The following is a 14,334-nucleotide window of genomic DNA, read 5'->3' as shown; positions in this document are numbered from 1 at the left end:
CTGAGCAGACAGACAGGCTTTGGTTTAATGTCTCATCTGAAGGACTCTTTATTTTGTCAGTCACCTCAACTTCTGAGCCTCTTGTTCCTCAGGTCCGCCGCAAATATCGGAGAAGGTTCTGAGCAGACAGACGGTCAGGTTGGGCCGAACGATCAAGTTGCCATGCCTAGTGGAGGGCGACCCTCCCCCGCTGACCATGTGGACCAAAGACGGCCGCACCATCCACAGCGGATGGACACGATTCCGGGTCCGACGCCAAGGTCTGAAGATCAAGGAGGTGGAGGCCGAGGATGCCGGCACATACATCTGCAAGGCCACCAATGGCTTCGGCAGCATTAACCTCAACTATACCCTCATCGTGATCAGTAAGTTAACAGCCAGCCGGCAAACTGTCCCTTCTCCCCTTGTTCAGCTCCATCTGCCTCATGGCCTTAGGCTTCACCCTATTGGACTAATGTTTGCAGTGTTCCGTAACGTGTTCCTTATGTTAATTAGCACAAACTTTACACCAGATGTTCAACAGAGAGGTGGATGGATACTTGGATGGTGGAGGTTTTGAGTGATGTGGTGCAAAGAGTGTGGGGAATTGGGATTAAAAGATCTGCCAAGATGGCCTCCTCCTGTGCCTACTTTCCTACATTTCTTTGGAGTAACAAGCTGTTTCTCAAGGATGACTGGAAGCCCGGTCAAAGAAGTCTTAAACCAGGCTTTAAAAGCGGAGGAGGGGGAGGGAGGGGGAGGGTTGAGAGGGAAAGGTAGAGGGGCCCCAGGGATTCAGTTCCCTAGAGCGGGGGAAGAATGTCCGAAAGCTCGTCTGATGATAAGGGAGGGAAATGGATTCAAAACTGTTTTCCGTATTTAAAAATCTTATCTTTCCAAAATCTTAAACTATAAGGCAATGGTTTTTGAGCTGAGAACAGGTGGAATTTTGTGGCCTCATCCTCTGTGCTCCAATAAACCTGGTTGAATTTTTTCACATCTGCGTACCTCCACAGATGGCTGTAATGCTGAGGTCCATCACTGAGTTGCCAGTTTTGTCTATTGTAGGAAAGTAATGGTCTGCGATTGAAGGGGGGTAAATTCATAACAAATCACGGAAACACTATTTCAGTGAGCGAGCAGCAAATGTATGGAACAGCCTCCTTAAGGAGATACAGTGGAAGCAGAAAGTGTTGATTCTTTTGAAAAGCAAATTAGATATATTTCTTTTAGGAAATAATATCTTTGGATACAATATATAGTTTGGGACATGATATGTGCATATGACTACCAGGATGGTGGAGGGCGAACTGGATGGACCTTAGTCTTCTTTCATCTAGCTATTCTTATTTTCTTATGTTCTAAAGAGTGGAATGAGCTCCATCAAATAGAGAAGCCTAGGTTTAGAAATCCATTCTTTTTTTTAAATCTTAAATTTCTTGAAGGTTTCTTGTCTTTGGGGAAGAATCCTCACGTTTTTTTTGGTCAGCTGGATGTCTGATACGCCTGAAATATAGCACAATTTACGTTTGTGGAGCACATTTCACGCCAGGGAGAATGTCTAAAGCACTTGTCAATGCTGACTGAGCATGGGAACCGAAGAGGGTGGAAAGGGTAAAGATACTGAAGCAAAGAGGTTCGTCTTGAGACAGGCCTTCAATGAGTGGAGGAATCGAGCTGCCAATGGTGGGGCTGATACAACAACAACAACAAAAATTACATTTATATAGCATCTTTTATGTCGGGAGGATGTTCCAATGGGCTGGCCAGTAAAGGGTTTGTAGCCGAGCTGGGGATTGGAATCAAAAGGGGTGGAGGCCAAAGGAGATGGCGGTGGGAGGGCGGCCAAAGGAGCTGTCAAAGAGGGAAGTCTTGAGACGGGGCTTGAAGGAGGCAGGACTGGGGGGCGAGGCAAAGAGACTCTGGGATGGAGTTCCAAGGGGTGGTAGTAGAAAGGCTAAAGGCCTGTTTGCCGAAGGTGGGGCAGGCAGGATGGGGGACATGGAGCAGGCCAGTGCCTGCTGAGTGGAGGGAGTGGGAAGGTTGTTGTGGGGTTAGTATGTTGCAGAGGTAGGGAGGAGCAAGAATATGGAGCCATTGAAAGTGAAGACATGGATCTTAAACTCAATACTCTGGGGAATGGGGAACCAGTGAAGCCAGGTGAGGGTGGGGTGCTAGACTCCCGGAGCTTGGTGTGGGAAAGGGCACAAGCTGCAGAGTATTGAATAATCTGCAGTTTGTGGAGGGAAGGGGACAATATGTGGCAGATGAGTCCTCAGTTAAATGGCAACTCCAGCAATACAGCCTTCCTCTAGTGGAGTGTCAGTCAGGACTGTGAGCTCAACGTCCCCAGCGTGGACCTTTAACCCACAACCTTCTGACTCTTAAGAGGCGAGAGTGCTACCGACTGAGCCAGGCTGACAAAGCTTACAGTCCTTGTGACATTCTCTGGAACATTTATTAATAATCTTGCAATTGATATCGCACCTCATCATGTGGTTGAGACGTCTCAAAGCACTTCACAGAATATTCTGGCGATATGCAGCAGCCAATTGTGCACAACATTGTGGCACAACATTGTCCCACAAACAGTTGTTTCTGCCTTGTTTCCACACTGGGTTGAATTGGGCAGGTGTAAAATGAAGAATTAATAGAGTTTACCAGAGGATGTTAAGTGGTATGTGAGGACCACCATGTTTTTACAGGTCAGAGGTCATGCCCTCTGTGGTTTCCTATTCTCCAGGGAATGGGCTGCAGTTTTATAAATATTCTTTGAAAGCAACTCTGACCCAGAAGGATTTGCCCCCAATTATCCAGCAATAAATAAAATTAGCTCCACAAGACGGAGGACATTACTCTAGGCTGAGACAGCCAGGCCTGGCGAACCAATATCACATTGTGTCTTCCAGAAAACACTTAGCAGGGAAAGCTCCAGAGAGCTCAGCTCTAATGTGTGACTTATCTCCGAGGGGTGGCTTACACAAAGGATGCTTTAGTCTTATTGATTAAGTGGTTGGAGAAAGTGGAGTCCTTCCTACCTCCACATGTCTCTGTTCACCTAGAAGTAAATAGGCACCCAGTTGTTTGTCAATTGGTGGATGGCTTTTGGCAGATCGATTATTGGCGGTAATAATCCCTCAAAAAATAATTTGGTCCCTCAATTCACAAATATTTGTGGAACACTGCTGTGCATAATTGACTGCCACATTTCGCCCACAAAATATAGTCAATTCACTTTACAGTATATTCTGTGAAGCGCTTTGAGGCGTCTCAACAATGGGATAAGGTGCTATATCAAATGCAAGGATTATTATTAAGCGCTTTGAGTCGTTCAGATGTGAAAGTGCTAATATCAAATGTATTATTAATATTATTACAAGAAGTGCTCTGAGATCTTTAATGCATACCTGAATGGGACCTTGGTTTAATATCTCATTTGAAAAATAGTATCTCCAACATTGCAACTCCCCCTCCCAGGCACTGCACTGCAATGTCAGCCTAGACTGTGAGCTTAAAGTTCCAACATGATTCAGAACCCACAACCTTCTGACTCAGAGGCAAGGATGCTACCAGCTGAGCTAGGCTGGCACTTTGCCAATACGAACAGTGGCATTGAGTCTGTGCTGCTAGTAAACTCTTTCTCACTTGGTTGCTCTGTGCTGGTCTGGTTTGAATGAAGGTGTCATGTGTTACAATACAGTTGACTTTTTATGCATTCCTATAATTGGCAGGCTGAAATTTATATATACGACTCTTATATTGTTTTAATTTTACATTGATGTAATTTACAATACATCACAATATACACTAATAATAATCCTTGCATTTGATATAGCGCTTTTCACGTCAGGAGGACGTCCCAAAGCGCTTCACAGAACACACTGTAAAGTGAATTGACTATATTTGTGGGCGAACACGGCAGCCAATTGCGCACAGCAATGTCCCACAAATAGTCGTAGATGGAAAATGACCAATTTATTATTGCTTTGTTTTGGAGGGATTAATATTAGGCGTGTGGATTAAGGAAACTTGCCCAAGGTTTTGCCCTGCCTGGAAACCTTGTCAATTCACTTTACAGTATATCCTGTGACATGCTTTGAGACATCTCAACAATGAGATAAGGTGCTAAATCAAATGCAAGGATTATTATTATATGAACCACTTGATAATGCCATTTGGATAAAATAAGACTGAGTGGCAGTGTGTGGGTACAGTTTATTAACAATAATCCTTGCATTTGATATTAGTGCCTTAACACATTGTCTAGATGTGCTTCACAGGATTTAGACTGAGAGTGGCAGGGTGTGTGCGTGGAGTTTAGACTGAGAGTGGTAGTGTGTGTGTGTGGAGCTTAGACTGAGAGTGGCAGTGTGTGTATGTGTGGAGTTTAGACTGAGAGTGGCAGTGTGTGTGTGTGTGGAGTTTAGACTGAGAGTGGCAGTGTGTGTGTGTGTGGAGTTTAGACTGAGAGTGGCAGTGTGTATGGAGTTTAGACAGACATTGATAGTGTTTAGTTATGGCCCAGCCAGATTTAACAGAGATAACTGACTTGATAGGATTTGATAGCTTGGAACTGCAGTTATCACATCCCCCAGTGACTAATCTCAAATTGCGTCAGCCTGGCTGTTAGTAGCCTCTGAAGGTTGCGGATTCAAGCCCCGCAGCGGGACTTGGAACTCACATAATCTAGTAGACTGACACTCCAATGCATTGTTGGAGATGCTGTTCTTTGTGTGAGACATAAAATTGAGGTCCTGTTTGCCTGTTCAGATGGACATTAAAGATCCTGATGGCAATATTTGGAAAGCAAAGCAGATTTCTGCCCAACAATCCCCCAGATAAAATTGGTTATTCAGTTCATGACTGTTTGTGGAACATTGCCATGTACAAATTGGCTGCCTTGTTTGTTTACAAAAAATACACAGTCACTACACTTTACAGTAAAATTGCGTGAAGCGCTTTGAGACATTGTCCCAATATTAAAGGCATTATATCACAGGCACGGATTATTATTATTGTTATTATGAAGCTTCTCAGTTACTAGTGTCCAATAGGATGCTCAACCCCAAAAGCAAAAGACTGAAGATAGAGATAGCTCTCCATAAGGGGCAGAATAGATCTTTCAGCCCGGTAACTAACCTGTGGCAGTGATTTTGAGATTGGGGTTCAGTTAATGGTAATAACAACAACAACTACAAATTACATTTATATAGCGCCTTTCACATCGGGAAATTTCACACCATTTCACACCAAGGCGCTAGTCAGGGATTTGGAGTATGGGGTTGGGATCAGGAGGGGTGGAGGTGAGGGAGGGTGGGGATAGGAAGGTGTTCGAAAGCGCGATCGAAGAGGATCCCCCAGGGTCTTCAGGCGGACCTTGAAGGAGGAATGAGGCAAAGAGACTGTGGGATGGAGTTCCAAAGGTTGGGAGCAGAGAGACTGAAGGTCCGACCACCAACGTTAGGGCCAGCTGGACGGGAGATGTGGAGCAGGCTGGAGCCTGCTGAGCGGAGGGAGCGGACAGGTATAACACTCTTTGTGAAACCACATGAACCTACAAACTAGATTATGGTCTTACATCGGGTCCCAGGCCCTCTGTATTCCCTCAAATTTATCAAAATTGTGTAAGAGTAGCAGAGTTCAGAAGGCAATTGCACCTGTTGACAATTTCGTGAAAATTGGGAAAAAAAAGGTATTTGATTGATGTAAGTGCACAAAATGTGTTTTTTTTTCCCCCCTCTCTTTCGCTTTCTTTCTCCCCACACATACCTGATCAGTCAACAGATGCTCCACAAGCTGACTTGTTGGCTGGTGCCAATTTGTGGCATGCGAGACATATGGATGCGCTTAATTCCCCAATCTTTTACAGATGCTCAGGAGCAGAAGGCAGCTTGTACATCCATGTGAATATCAAAGTGTGAGCTCGTCCATTTAACTGATTGATTTAGAACCCAAGCCGTGCAAACTGTCAGCATTGCAATTCTCTCCCACCATCTCCCACCCTCTCCCCCTCTCTCTTGTTTTTGATCTATGTGATTCAGCGACTTGATTTAGTGCACTAACAAAATTTGTCTGCAGCCTCGTCTCTGCTTCTGCCTGTTGTCCATATGATCTACTGGTTCATTGAGTCTCACGCAGGCGGCCAGTCTGAGCACGGACTAGAGAATGTGCAGTGTGAGGGGATTGGGGTTGTGGCTGAATTGAATCACCCATCACATAATGTTACACCACCTGGAAACAGGCCATTTGGTTCAACTAGTCCATGGCGGTGTTTCGACTCCATTTGAGCCCCACAGCCCCCAACCCCCTCCTGTTCCCCTTTCCCATACTCTTGTATTCCCTTCCCCCTCATATATGCATTGAGTTTCTTCTAAAATACACAATGCTTTTTGGTTCAACGACAGCTTCTGACAGAGTTACACATTCTCACCACCATTATTATGTCTAATAATAATAATCCTTCCATTTGATATAGCACTTTACAACGTTGAGACGTCTCAAAGCTCTTCAATGGGCCAAATTCCTTCTTTCTTTGGTGCAACTGATTGTACGGGGTGAAATTTGGGACATTTTGCAATAGGTTTGATATGATCACATCAAATCTGTTCTTCAGTGTTGCATTGTTATTCCCTGTGATTCTGGGACCACCACAAACCATAAGAAGATGCTCCACAATCTGTGTTTCACCCCCATACTGCACACAATAAGGCTGTGCCCACCTTTGGTCATCTTCCTTCTTAGAAAAAATATTATTTTTGTTGGGGCTGAATAATAATAACTTGCAGTTCATTTTCACATCAGAGGACAATTCACAAGATCACAAGATTGGTTTGAATAAAAAAGACCCTTCCGCCCATCTGATCTCATCCCTCTGGAACACATGGCCACCTACCCTAACCTCTTCCCATCACACCATTAAGCTGTTTCTTAAATGAGTCCCAGCTTCCCAGCCTCAACCACCCCTCCTGACAACTAGTCATTAATTAACGTCTGAGTAAAGAAATGCTTTCTGATATCCATCCTGAAACTGTGCTTTGTAAACCTATAATAATAATAATAATAATCCTTGCATTTGATATAGCGCCTTATCACGTCTTTGAGAGTCTCAAAGTGCTCACAGAATATATCTAAAGTCAATTGACTGTATACTTTGTGGGCAAAATGTGGCAGCCAATTGCACACAACAGTGTTCCACAAACAGTTGTGGATTGAGTGACCAAATTATTATAATTTTTTGGGAACAGATTACTACCGACAAAAAGTGATCCGTCAATCGACTAACAACTACCTACTTACTGTTAGGTAAACAGAGGCGTGTGTAGTAAGGAAACTTGCCTAACATTTCACTCTGCCCGGGAATCAAACCCAGGTCCTCTCGCTTGCGAGGCAAGTGCTCTAATCAATATGCTACAGGAATACAATGTCATCTTATTCTACTGTCTTGGTGCATCCTAAACTATTGGATTTACTTTTTCAATCCTATTTCAAAATATTGTATGAGTCCAAGACGCCCACCCATGTGAAAGTCACTATATAAATGTAAATTGTTGTTATTGTCCCCTCAAAGCACTTAACACACAGTTAGCTGCAGAGGCGAGGAACTTGTTGGTATTGAGGACTAACGGGAATGTGGTGGGATCAGAGGCGAAACCTCACAGTGAACATTGATGTGACAGGTGCAGAGCTGCAGAAAACTAATCCTTACACTCCAAACAAAGGAATGTGCAAACTGCACAGATATTTTGTTTGAATTAGGAAAACCTAGACTGAAGTCTCGTGGAGGACACTAGCGAGGTTGTAAATAGTAGGAGTGGTGACAAGATAAATGAAGAAGTGGCGGTTAGGTGATGCCATTTATGGATTTTTAAAATCTCGTAGATAGTAGGAGAAAGGAAAGACCGAGGGTGATAGGAAGTTATAATAATAATAATAATAAACATTACATTTTATATAGCGCCTTATCTCATCATCGAGATATCTCAAAGCATTTCATAGGATACACTGTAAAGTAGATTGACTGTATATTTAGTGGCCGGCCAATATGAGCTCAGCAGTGTCCCACAAACAGCCATGGAGACCAATTTTATTTTGGGGGAATTTGTTGACAAGTTCCACATTTCTGAGGTTCTTGGTTAGAAACAGTTAGGATAGTGAAATGAGAGAGAAGGAAACAGAGGAGTGTTAATAAATGAATCCATACTTAACCATATATATAATTACATACATACATGTATACTTTGGCATATAAGAATAAGAATAATTCTTGCAAATTGATACAGTGCCTTTCATGTTAGGATGTCTCAAATCGCTTCACAGGATTTACTGTAAAGTGAATTGACTGTATATTTTGTGAGCGAAATGCAGCAGTCAATTGCGCACAGCAGTGTCCCACAAACAGACATGGATTATTATTATTTTTGGGGCTTTGCTGGCTTGGACAAGGTGGAATCTCAGACCTCGGATTCCAGGAACTGCGATAGTCAAATGACCCAGCTCATTGTTTACTGCTTGCAACTCAATGCAATGAGACATTCCCACTGGCACTTTTTGTAGGGTGGGGGTGGTTGAAAACACACCTCAAACTCATGTTGGAATTGAGGTTTCGCAAGTTGATCTGACATATTTGTGTGAGACAGTTTACGTTGCAGAGAGCTGCCAGCCAGTCCACCACCTTACTGAGGAGCCCTTTTCCAACCCCCAATATGCTGCCCAGGCAGTGCTGGCCTATTTGTCTATGCTTCCACTGTTTGGTTCTAATTCTAATATGGAGTACTGTAGCTCAGTGGTTAGAGCACTTGCCTCGCAAGCGAGAGACCTGGGTTTGATTCCCGGCAGGTCAAAACCTTGGGCAAGTTTCCTCACTCCACACGCCTGATAATATTCCCTCAAGAAAAAAGAACAATAATAAATTGGTCATTTCAAACCACGACTGTTGTGGGACACTGCTGTGCGCAATTGGCTGCCGTGTTTCACCCACAAATATACAGTCAATTCACTTTACAGTCTATTCTGTGAAGGGCTTTGAGACATCTAGAAGACTTGAAAAGCGCTATATCAAATGCAAGGATTATTAGAATCATGTCTACTTTGAAACTCCAAGCCTTGATGAGCTCCTGCCCCCATGCCCACCCCCCACCACCCCGCCCCACCCACTACCCCCACCACCAGTAATTCCGCCCGTGTCTGACTGGAGAAATCCCAGGAATCTTACACAAAAGTGAAATGGCGCCTCTCCCATCCCCTTGTTTGCTGGAGTTTCTTACCCCTCTTTGATCTTCACTGACAGCTGCCTGTCCCACCAGCATCTAGCCTTGCTTCATGCACCCATTAAAAGCTGTCTGGTGAAGAATGCTGGCGGGCTGCACTCCCTACCCCCTTTTATCTATTGACTCTATCTTTAGTTATACACAAATACCAGAGCTGTCCTTATACAGATATCAGCTGAGCTCTGGATTCCAGGTACAGATTCTCTCACATGTTTAAACTGTGACCTCGCAGTTTTGAGTCCTGTTTAAGAATAATAATTCTTGCAGTTTCTGAGGCTCCTATAACTTCACTAAACCTTTAAGTAAGTACGTAAGTAAGTACGTAAGTAAGTACGTAAGTAAGTACGTAAGTACGTAGTAATAAGTAAGTAAGTAAGTACGTAGTAATACGTAAGTAAGTATGTATCATAATAATAGTATAATTATTACTATATTATATTATTAAGTGCTTCAAAGACACATCAAGATTTTGAGCTCGTCTATGCTGACACTACCATTGTCGGAGGTGCTGTCCTTTGGATGAGATGTTAAACCGAAGTCTCATCTGCCTTTTCATATAGATGTTAAGGATCCCGTGGTGCTATTTGAAAAGAGATGAGAGTTTCTCCCAGTGTCCTGCCCGACAATCCCCCCTGAAAAAATGTGGTCATTCATTAAATGACTGTTTGTGGGACGTCGTTTTGGCAAACTGGCTGCCGCATTAGCCTGCAAAATACACAGTCACTACACGTAACAATAAAATCCTATGAAATGCTTTGTGATGTCCGACGACGCGATAATGTGCTGCATCAATGCAAGGAATATCATTGTCATAAAGCTCATTTCTTAAATTTGGCGAGCGTGTAATTTTGCGGAGAACACTGCAGCCAGATTGCATACAGGAATGTCCCACAAACAGCCATGAGGCAAAAGAATCAAACATGCCCGCTTTCCATTGTGTTAGAAAGAGCGTGTGTGTTTGGATGCCAAGTAGCAGATTGGATCGTTCTTGTCTGCGATGCCATCAAACAGCCTCAAACACTCACTATCTTTGGTTCTCAGATGAAGAGTGACCATATGAGCCAAGTGCCAGATTGCTGCCAGTGGCACTGAACCATAGCCTCAGCGTGAGCCAGTACCATTGGCAGAGAAGAGGAGAAAGAATTAAGGACAAAAAAAACATATTAGTCACAGATGCTGTGGTGGTGGCAGGACCCATATTATTTTTCAAGAGGGAATTGGATAGATATATTAAAAAGGAGTAATTTGCAGAGGTATTATATATATGGTAAGTATATATGTATATTTATTTGGTATATACAGCCTGCTCGGGTCCAAATCCGCCTTGGGACATCCTCCTGACGTGAAAAGCACTGTACAAATGTAATTTGTTGTTGTTGTACTGGGGGGGGGAATGTATTGAAAGGCAAATGGCACTTAATAGATCACTCTTTCAGCATAGACATAGACGTGTCTATGCTGTAAGCCTGTATCTTTCTAGTTTGCTTTGAACAGGGTTTGTTTTGAATGAACGAGCTGTTGCACTCATTAAAAAAAATAATCATGCTTTCCACCATAAGCTTTTGATAAATGCTTTGAAAATCACCCGATATACAATCCAGTTTGTGTCTGAAATCTGCAATTATGGCTCCGAGTCAGATCCAGAGTCCCATCGAAAAGATTATTTCTTTTTTATCAGATGCAGATAAGGATTTTTTTTTGCCTGAGTTATTAATTCTTTCCCCATGAATCCATTCGACATTTGCCATTGATAGGAGCAGGAGACAGATCTGGCATTTTCAGAAGTAAAAGGTTGATAAATTTAGAAGAAATACAGCCTAACTGTAAAAGCTTGTTCCCTGTGATTTACAGATTCAGGGCTTTTGAGGCCAGAACGGACTCCAACTGTGCCACTGATGAGCTGAGTATCCCTGAGCAATAAACCAGTTTCTTTGACAAGTGCACGACTCCCATGTTTGTGTAAATTACAAAAACAGATTATTAATGCAGATGTAGTTTTATGACTGAAGAGAGATGGGGAGAGAGCATGGGGCTGCTTGAAAACAGAAGGGATTTACTGGAAGGAGTCTCCATCCGTGCAACTTGGATTTTACGTTAGGAGTTATTTTAAGAAATACCACAAATGGCACCCAAATAATAATCTTTGCATTTGCTACAGCGCCTTCTCATGTCGTCAAGATCTCTAAAAGTACTTCACAGGATTTCACTGTAAAGTGTAGTAACTGTGTATTTGTAGGCGAACACAGCAGCCAATTTGCATGCAGCATTGTCTCACCAAAGCCATGAAGTGGATGGCCGATTTTATCTGAGGGGATTAGTTGGCCAGGACAGCAGGAGAAACTCCCTTCTTAACTAGTGCCATGTCTTCTTTAGCGTTCCTAAACAGGTGACTGGGCTTCGGTTTAATGTCGTCATCTGAAGGTTGGCACCTCTGACAATGCAATGCAACACCAGCATAGCCCAAATTATATGAGCTCAAAGCCCCAATGAGGAGCTTGAACCCACATCCTTTGAGACTTGGAGGCGAGAGTGCCACTGACTGAGTCAGGTTGACACCCTGCTTGCAGATTATAATAATAATCCATGCATTTGATCACATTGCTGAGGCATCTCTGTCATGGAATATGCTGTGAAGTGGATTGACTGTGTATTTTGTGAGCGAAACTCAGCAGCCAATTGTGCATGGCAGTGTCCCACAAAAAGCAGTAGATTGAGTGACCCAATATTTTTTGAGGCATTATTAACTTAGAAGCGATCCGCCAATTGACTAATAACTGGATTCCTACTAACTGATAGGAAAACAGGCGTTTAGAGTAAAGAAACTTGCCTAAGGTTTTGCCTCACCCGGGAATCGAACCCAGGTTCTCTGGCTTGTGAGGCGAGTGCTCTAACCAATACACTACAGGTCTCCAGACACTGAGGCTTGATACTATTCCTCATTGGGTAGGATCTGCAACAAAAACAACAACAACAAAATTGCATTTATAGAGCGCCTTTCATGTTGGGAGGACGTCCCAAGGTGCTGAACAGTTAGATGTCAGGGCCCGCACATGGGGGAGGGGTGGTGTAGTGGGGAGGGAAGGCAGAGAGGTAGGAGGGCGACCAAAGGAACGGTCAAAGAGAAGGGTCTTGAGACCGGCCTTGAAGGAGACGAGGGAGGAAGCGAGGTAAAGAGACTGCGGGATGGAGTTCCAGAGTGTGGGGGCAGAGAGGCTGAAAGCCCGGCCACTGATGGTAGGGCAGGTCAGATGGGAGACATGGAGCCTGACGAGTGGAGGGAGCATGATATCGAAGATGCTGATGGCTTAACCCAGGCACAGTTGGCTTACCATGTGATTTATACTCCAGCACAGATGATGATAAGTGAGATGGATGCAGGACGTGTACATTTTCCTGCCTGGGAACGACATCAGTGGCTCCTTGCCAAAGTAGGGAAACAGCTAAGATGATTTTGGCCCCGGTGACAATATCTTTCCTGTTTCATCAAAAGCATGTGCTCCCCTTTCCCAAATATTAGCCTTGAAAAGCAGTTAAAGGTGGTGGTGATGGTTACACTTTGAACGCTACACGAGGGGGATTGATTGCTTCCCCAGATTGTTCGGAAACTGAGACCGTTGACTGTCTACCTCTCTGTGGTTTGGACTCCTGAGGTGCAGGATCGTGGAAACATTCTTAACTTTGGTCTTGATTCGAAAGCTGGTTTTCTTTTTCGGAGCTGAACTCAGAAAAAATACACACTGGTTTCAAAATCAAAGCCAACATTTTCCACAATTGCTACCCGATTTTGCGTTGTAGGAACGCCCAGTGCCTTGGAGTGTCCTGCTGACGTGAAAGGCACTATCTAAATTCAATTTGTCGTTGTCATTCTTATTGTTGTTGAAAGACTTGTAACGTATTGGTTAGCGCACTCACCTCGCAAGCGAGAGGACTCGGGTGTACATTAAAGATCCCATGGTACTATTTCAAAAGAGAAGAGAGTTCCTTCAGGTGTCCTGGCCAACAATGCCCCGGATAAAAGTGATCATTCACTTCATAGCTGCCTTTGGGACAGTGCTGTGCGCAAATTACCTGCCGCGTTTGTCCACAAAACACACAGTCATTGCACTTTGCAGTATATCCTGTGAAGGCTTTGGGATGTCCTCCTGATGTGAAAGGTGCTGTACCAAATGTAAGAATTATTATTATGTATTGATCTCGCTTTTAAAGAATGCCATCAGCTCTACAAATTGATAAGAGCAAAGTAGCACCTGGTGACCATAATAAGCTCCACAGAATTCCTGAAACCTCTGTTTGAGAGGACTATTTCTGGCAGTAAATAGTCTAACCTCATTACCATCAGTCTCACTCACTGCTATAAAACTCACATTATAACAATATTTTCCCTGGTCCTAACTCACCCTCAATTACATGGCTGTAGAGGAACTCATTCAAACCAATCTCTGACAAGAGAGACTTTGTTTTGTCTGCCTGGGCTTGTAATATCCAGTCTTGGCTGGAGTTGTAGCTTAGTAACAGTTTCAGGCAAGAGTGGACCATTCATCCACTGAATCTACTTATTCAGCATCTCAGGAGGTTCCTTCCTTTGAAACATCTACCCCATCATCTAATAACCCTGAATTGTTGTAAATTCCAAGATACTTGTCTTAGGTCCTTTTTGAAGTATTCTTGGTAGCTTTTTGCTCCACCACCTGTATAAATAAAAAAATAAGGGCCTACTTGTCAATGTATTTCATTTATTCGTCACACTGCTTCTGTTATCCCTGCAAGCTAAAGCCCAAACGGATAGGGTGGTCCTAGATGGATAAGCAATGACAAAGCTTGCCAGTCAATGTTCAGCAAAGCTTGTTAAACATTTGCCACACTCTAGGGTCCCTAAAACTTGTCTATCTTCATTTAACACTCTCTGGGATTCAGTAAGCAGGGTGCATCACTCCGGGGAGAGAGCTTGCATTCCATTCCTGACACTGGAAAACTGTGCACGATGAAAACTCTCAAATGATTTGGTTTGGAAACTGGTTTGTAAGTATGGTGATGGATTTCCCCATGTGTCAGACACCAAAAGCAACAATATCAGTGCATGGATGAACTA

At 43.5% G+C, this 14,334-nt stretch overlaps 1 protein-coding gene across 4 annotated transcripts in view; it reads left to right on the top strand.

The window, feature by feature from the left end:
- fgfrl1a (fibroblast growth factor receptor like 1a) overlaps positions 1-14,334 on the top strand; it is a 161,132-nt gene that overhangs the window by 66,122 nt on the left and 80,676 nt on the right. For all 4 annotated transcript variants that reach the window (XM_042343400.1, XM_042343404.1, XM_042343409.1 and 1 more), the window contains exon 3: positions 93-365. In XM_042343400.1, coding sequence (XP_042199334.1) covers positions 93-365 — 273 coding nt within the window. The remainder of the gene's footprint in view (positions 1-92; positions 366-14,334) is intronic.

The sequence above is a fragment of the Callorhinchus milii genome, unplaced genomic scaffold (genome assembly GCF_018977255.1).
Source record: "Callorhinchus milii isolate IMCB2004 unplaced genomic scaffold, IMCB_Cmil_1.0 Scaffold1, whole genome shotgun sequence".
Taxonomy (NCBI): domain Eukaryota; kingdom Metazoa; phylum Chordata; class Chondrichthyes; order Chimaeriformes; family Callorhinchidae; genus Callorhinchus; species Callorhinchus milii.
The sequence above is the reverse complement of the archived record's forward strand: the minus strand, read 5'-3'. Positions and strand labels throughout refer to the sequence as shown.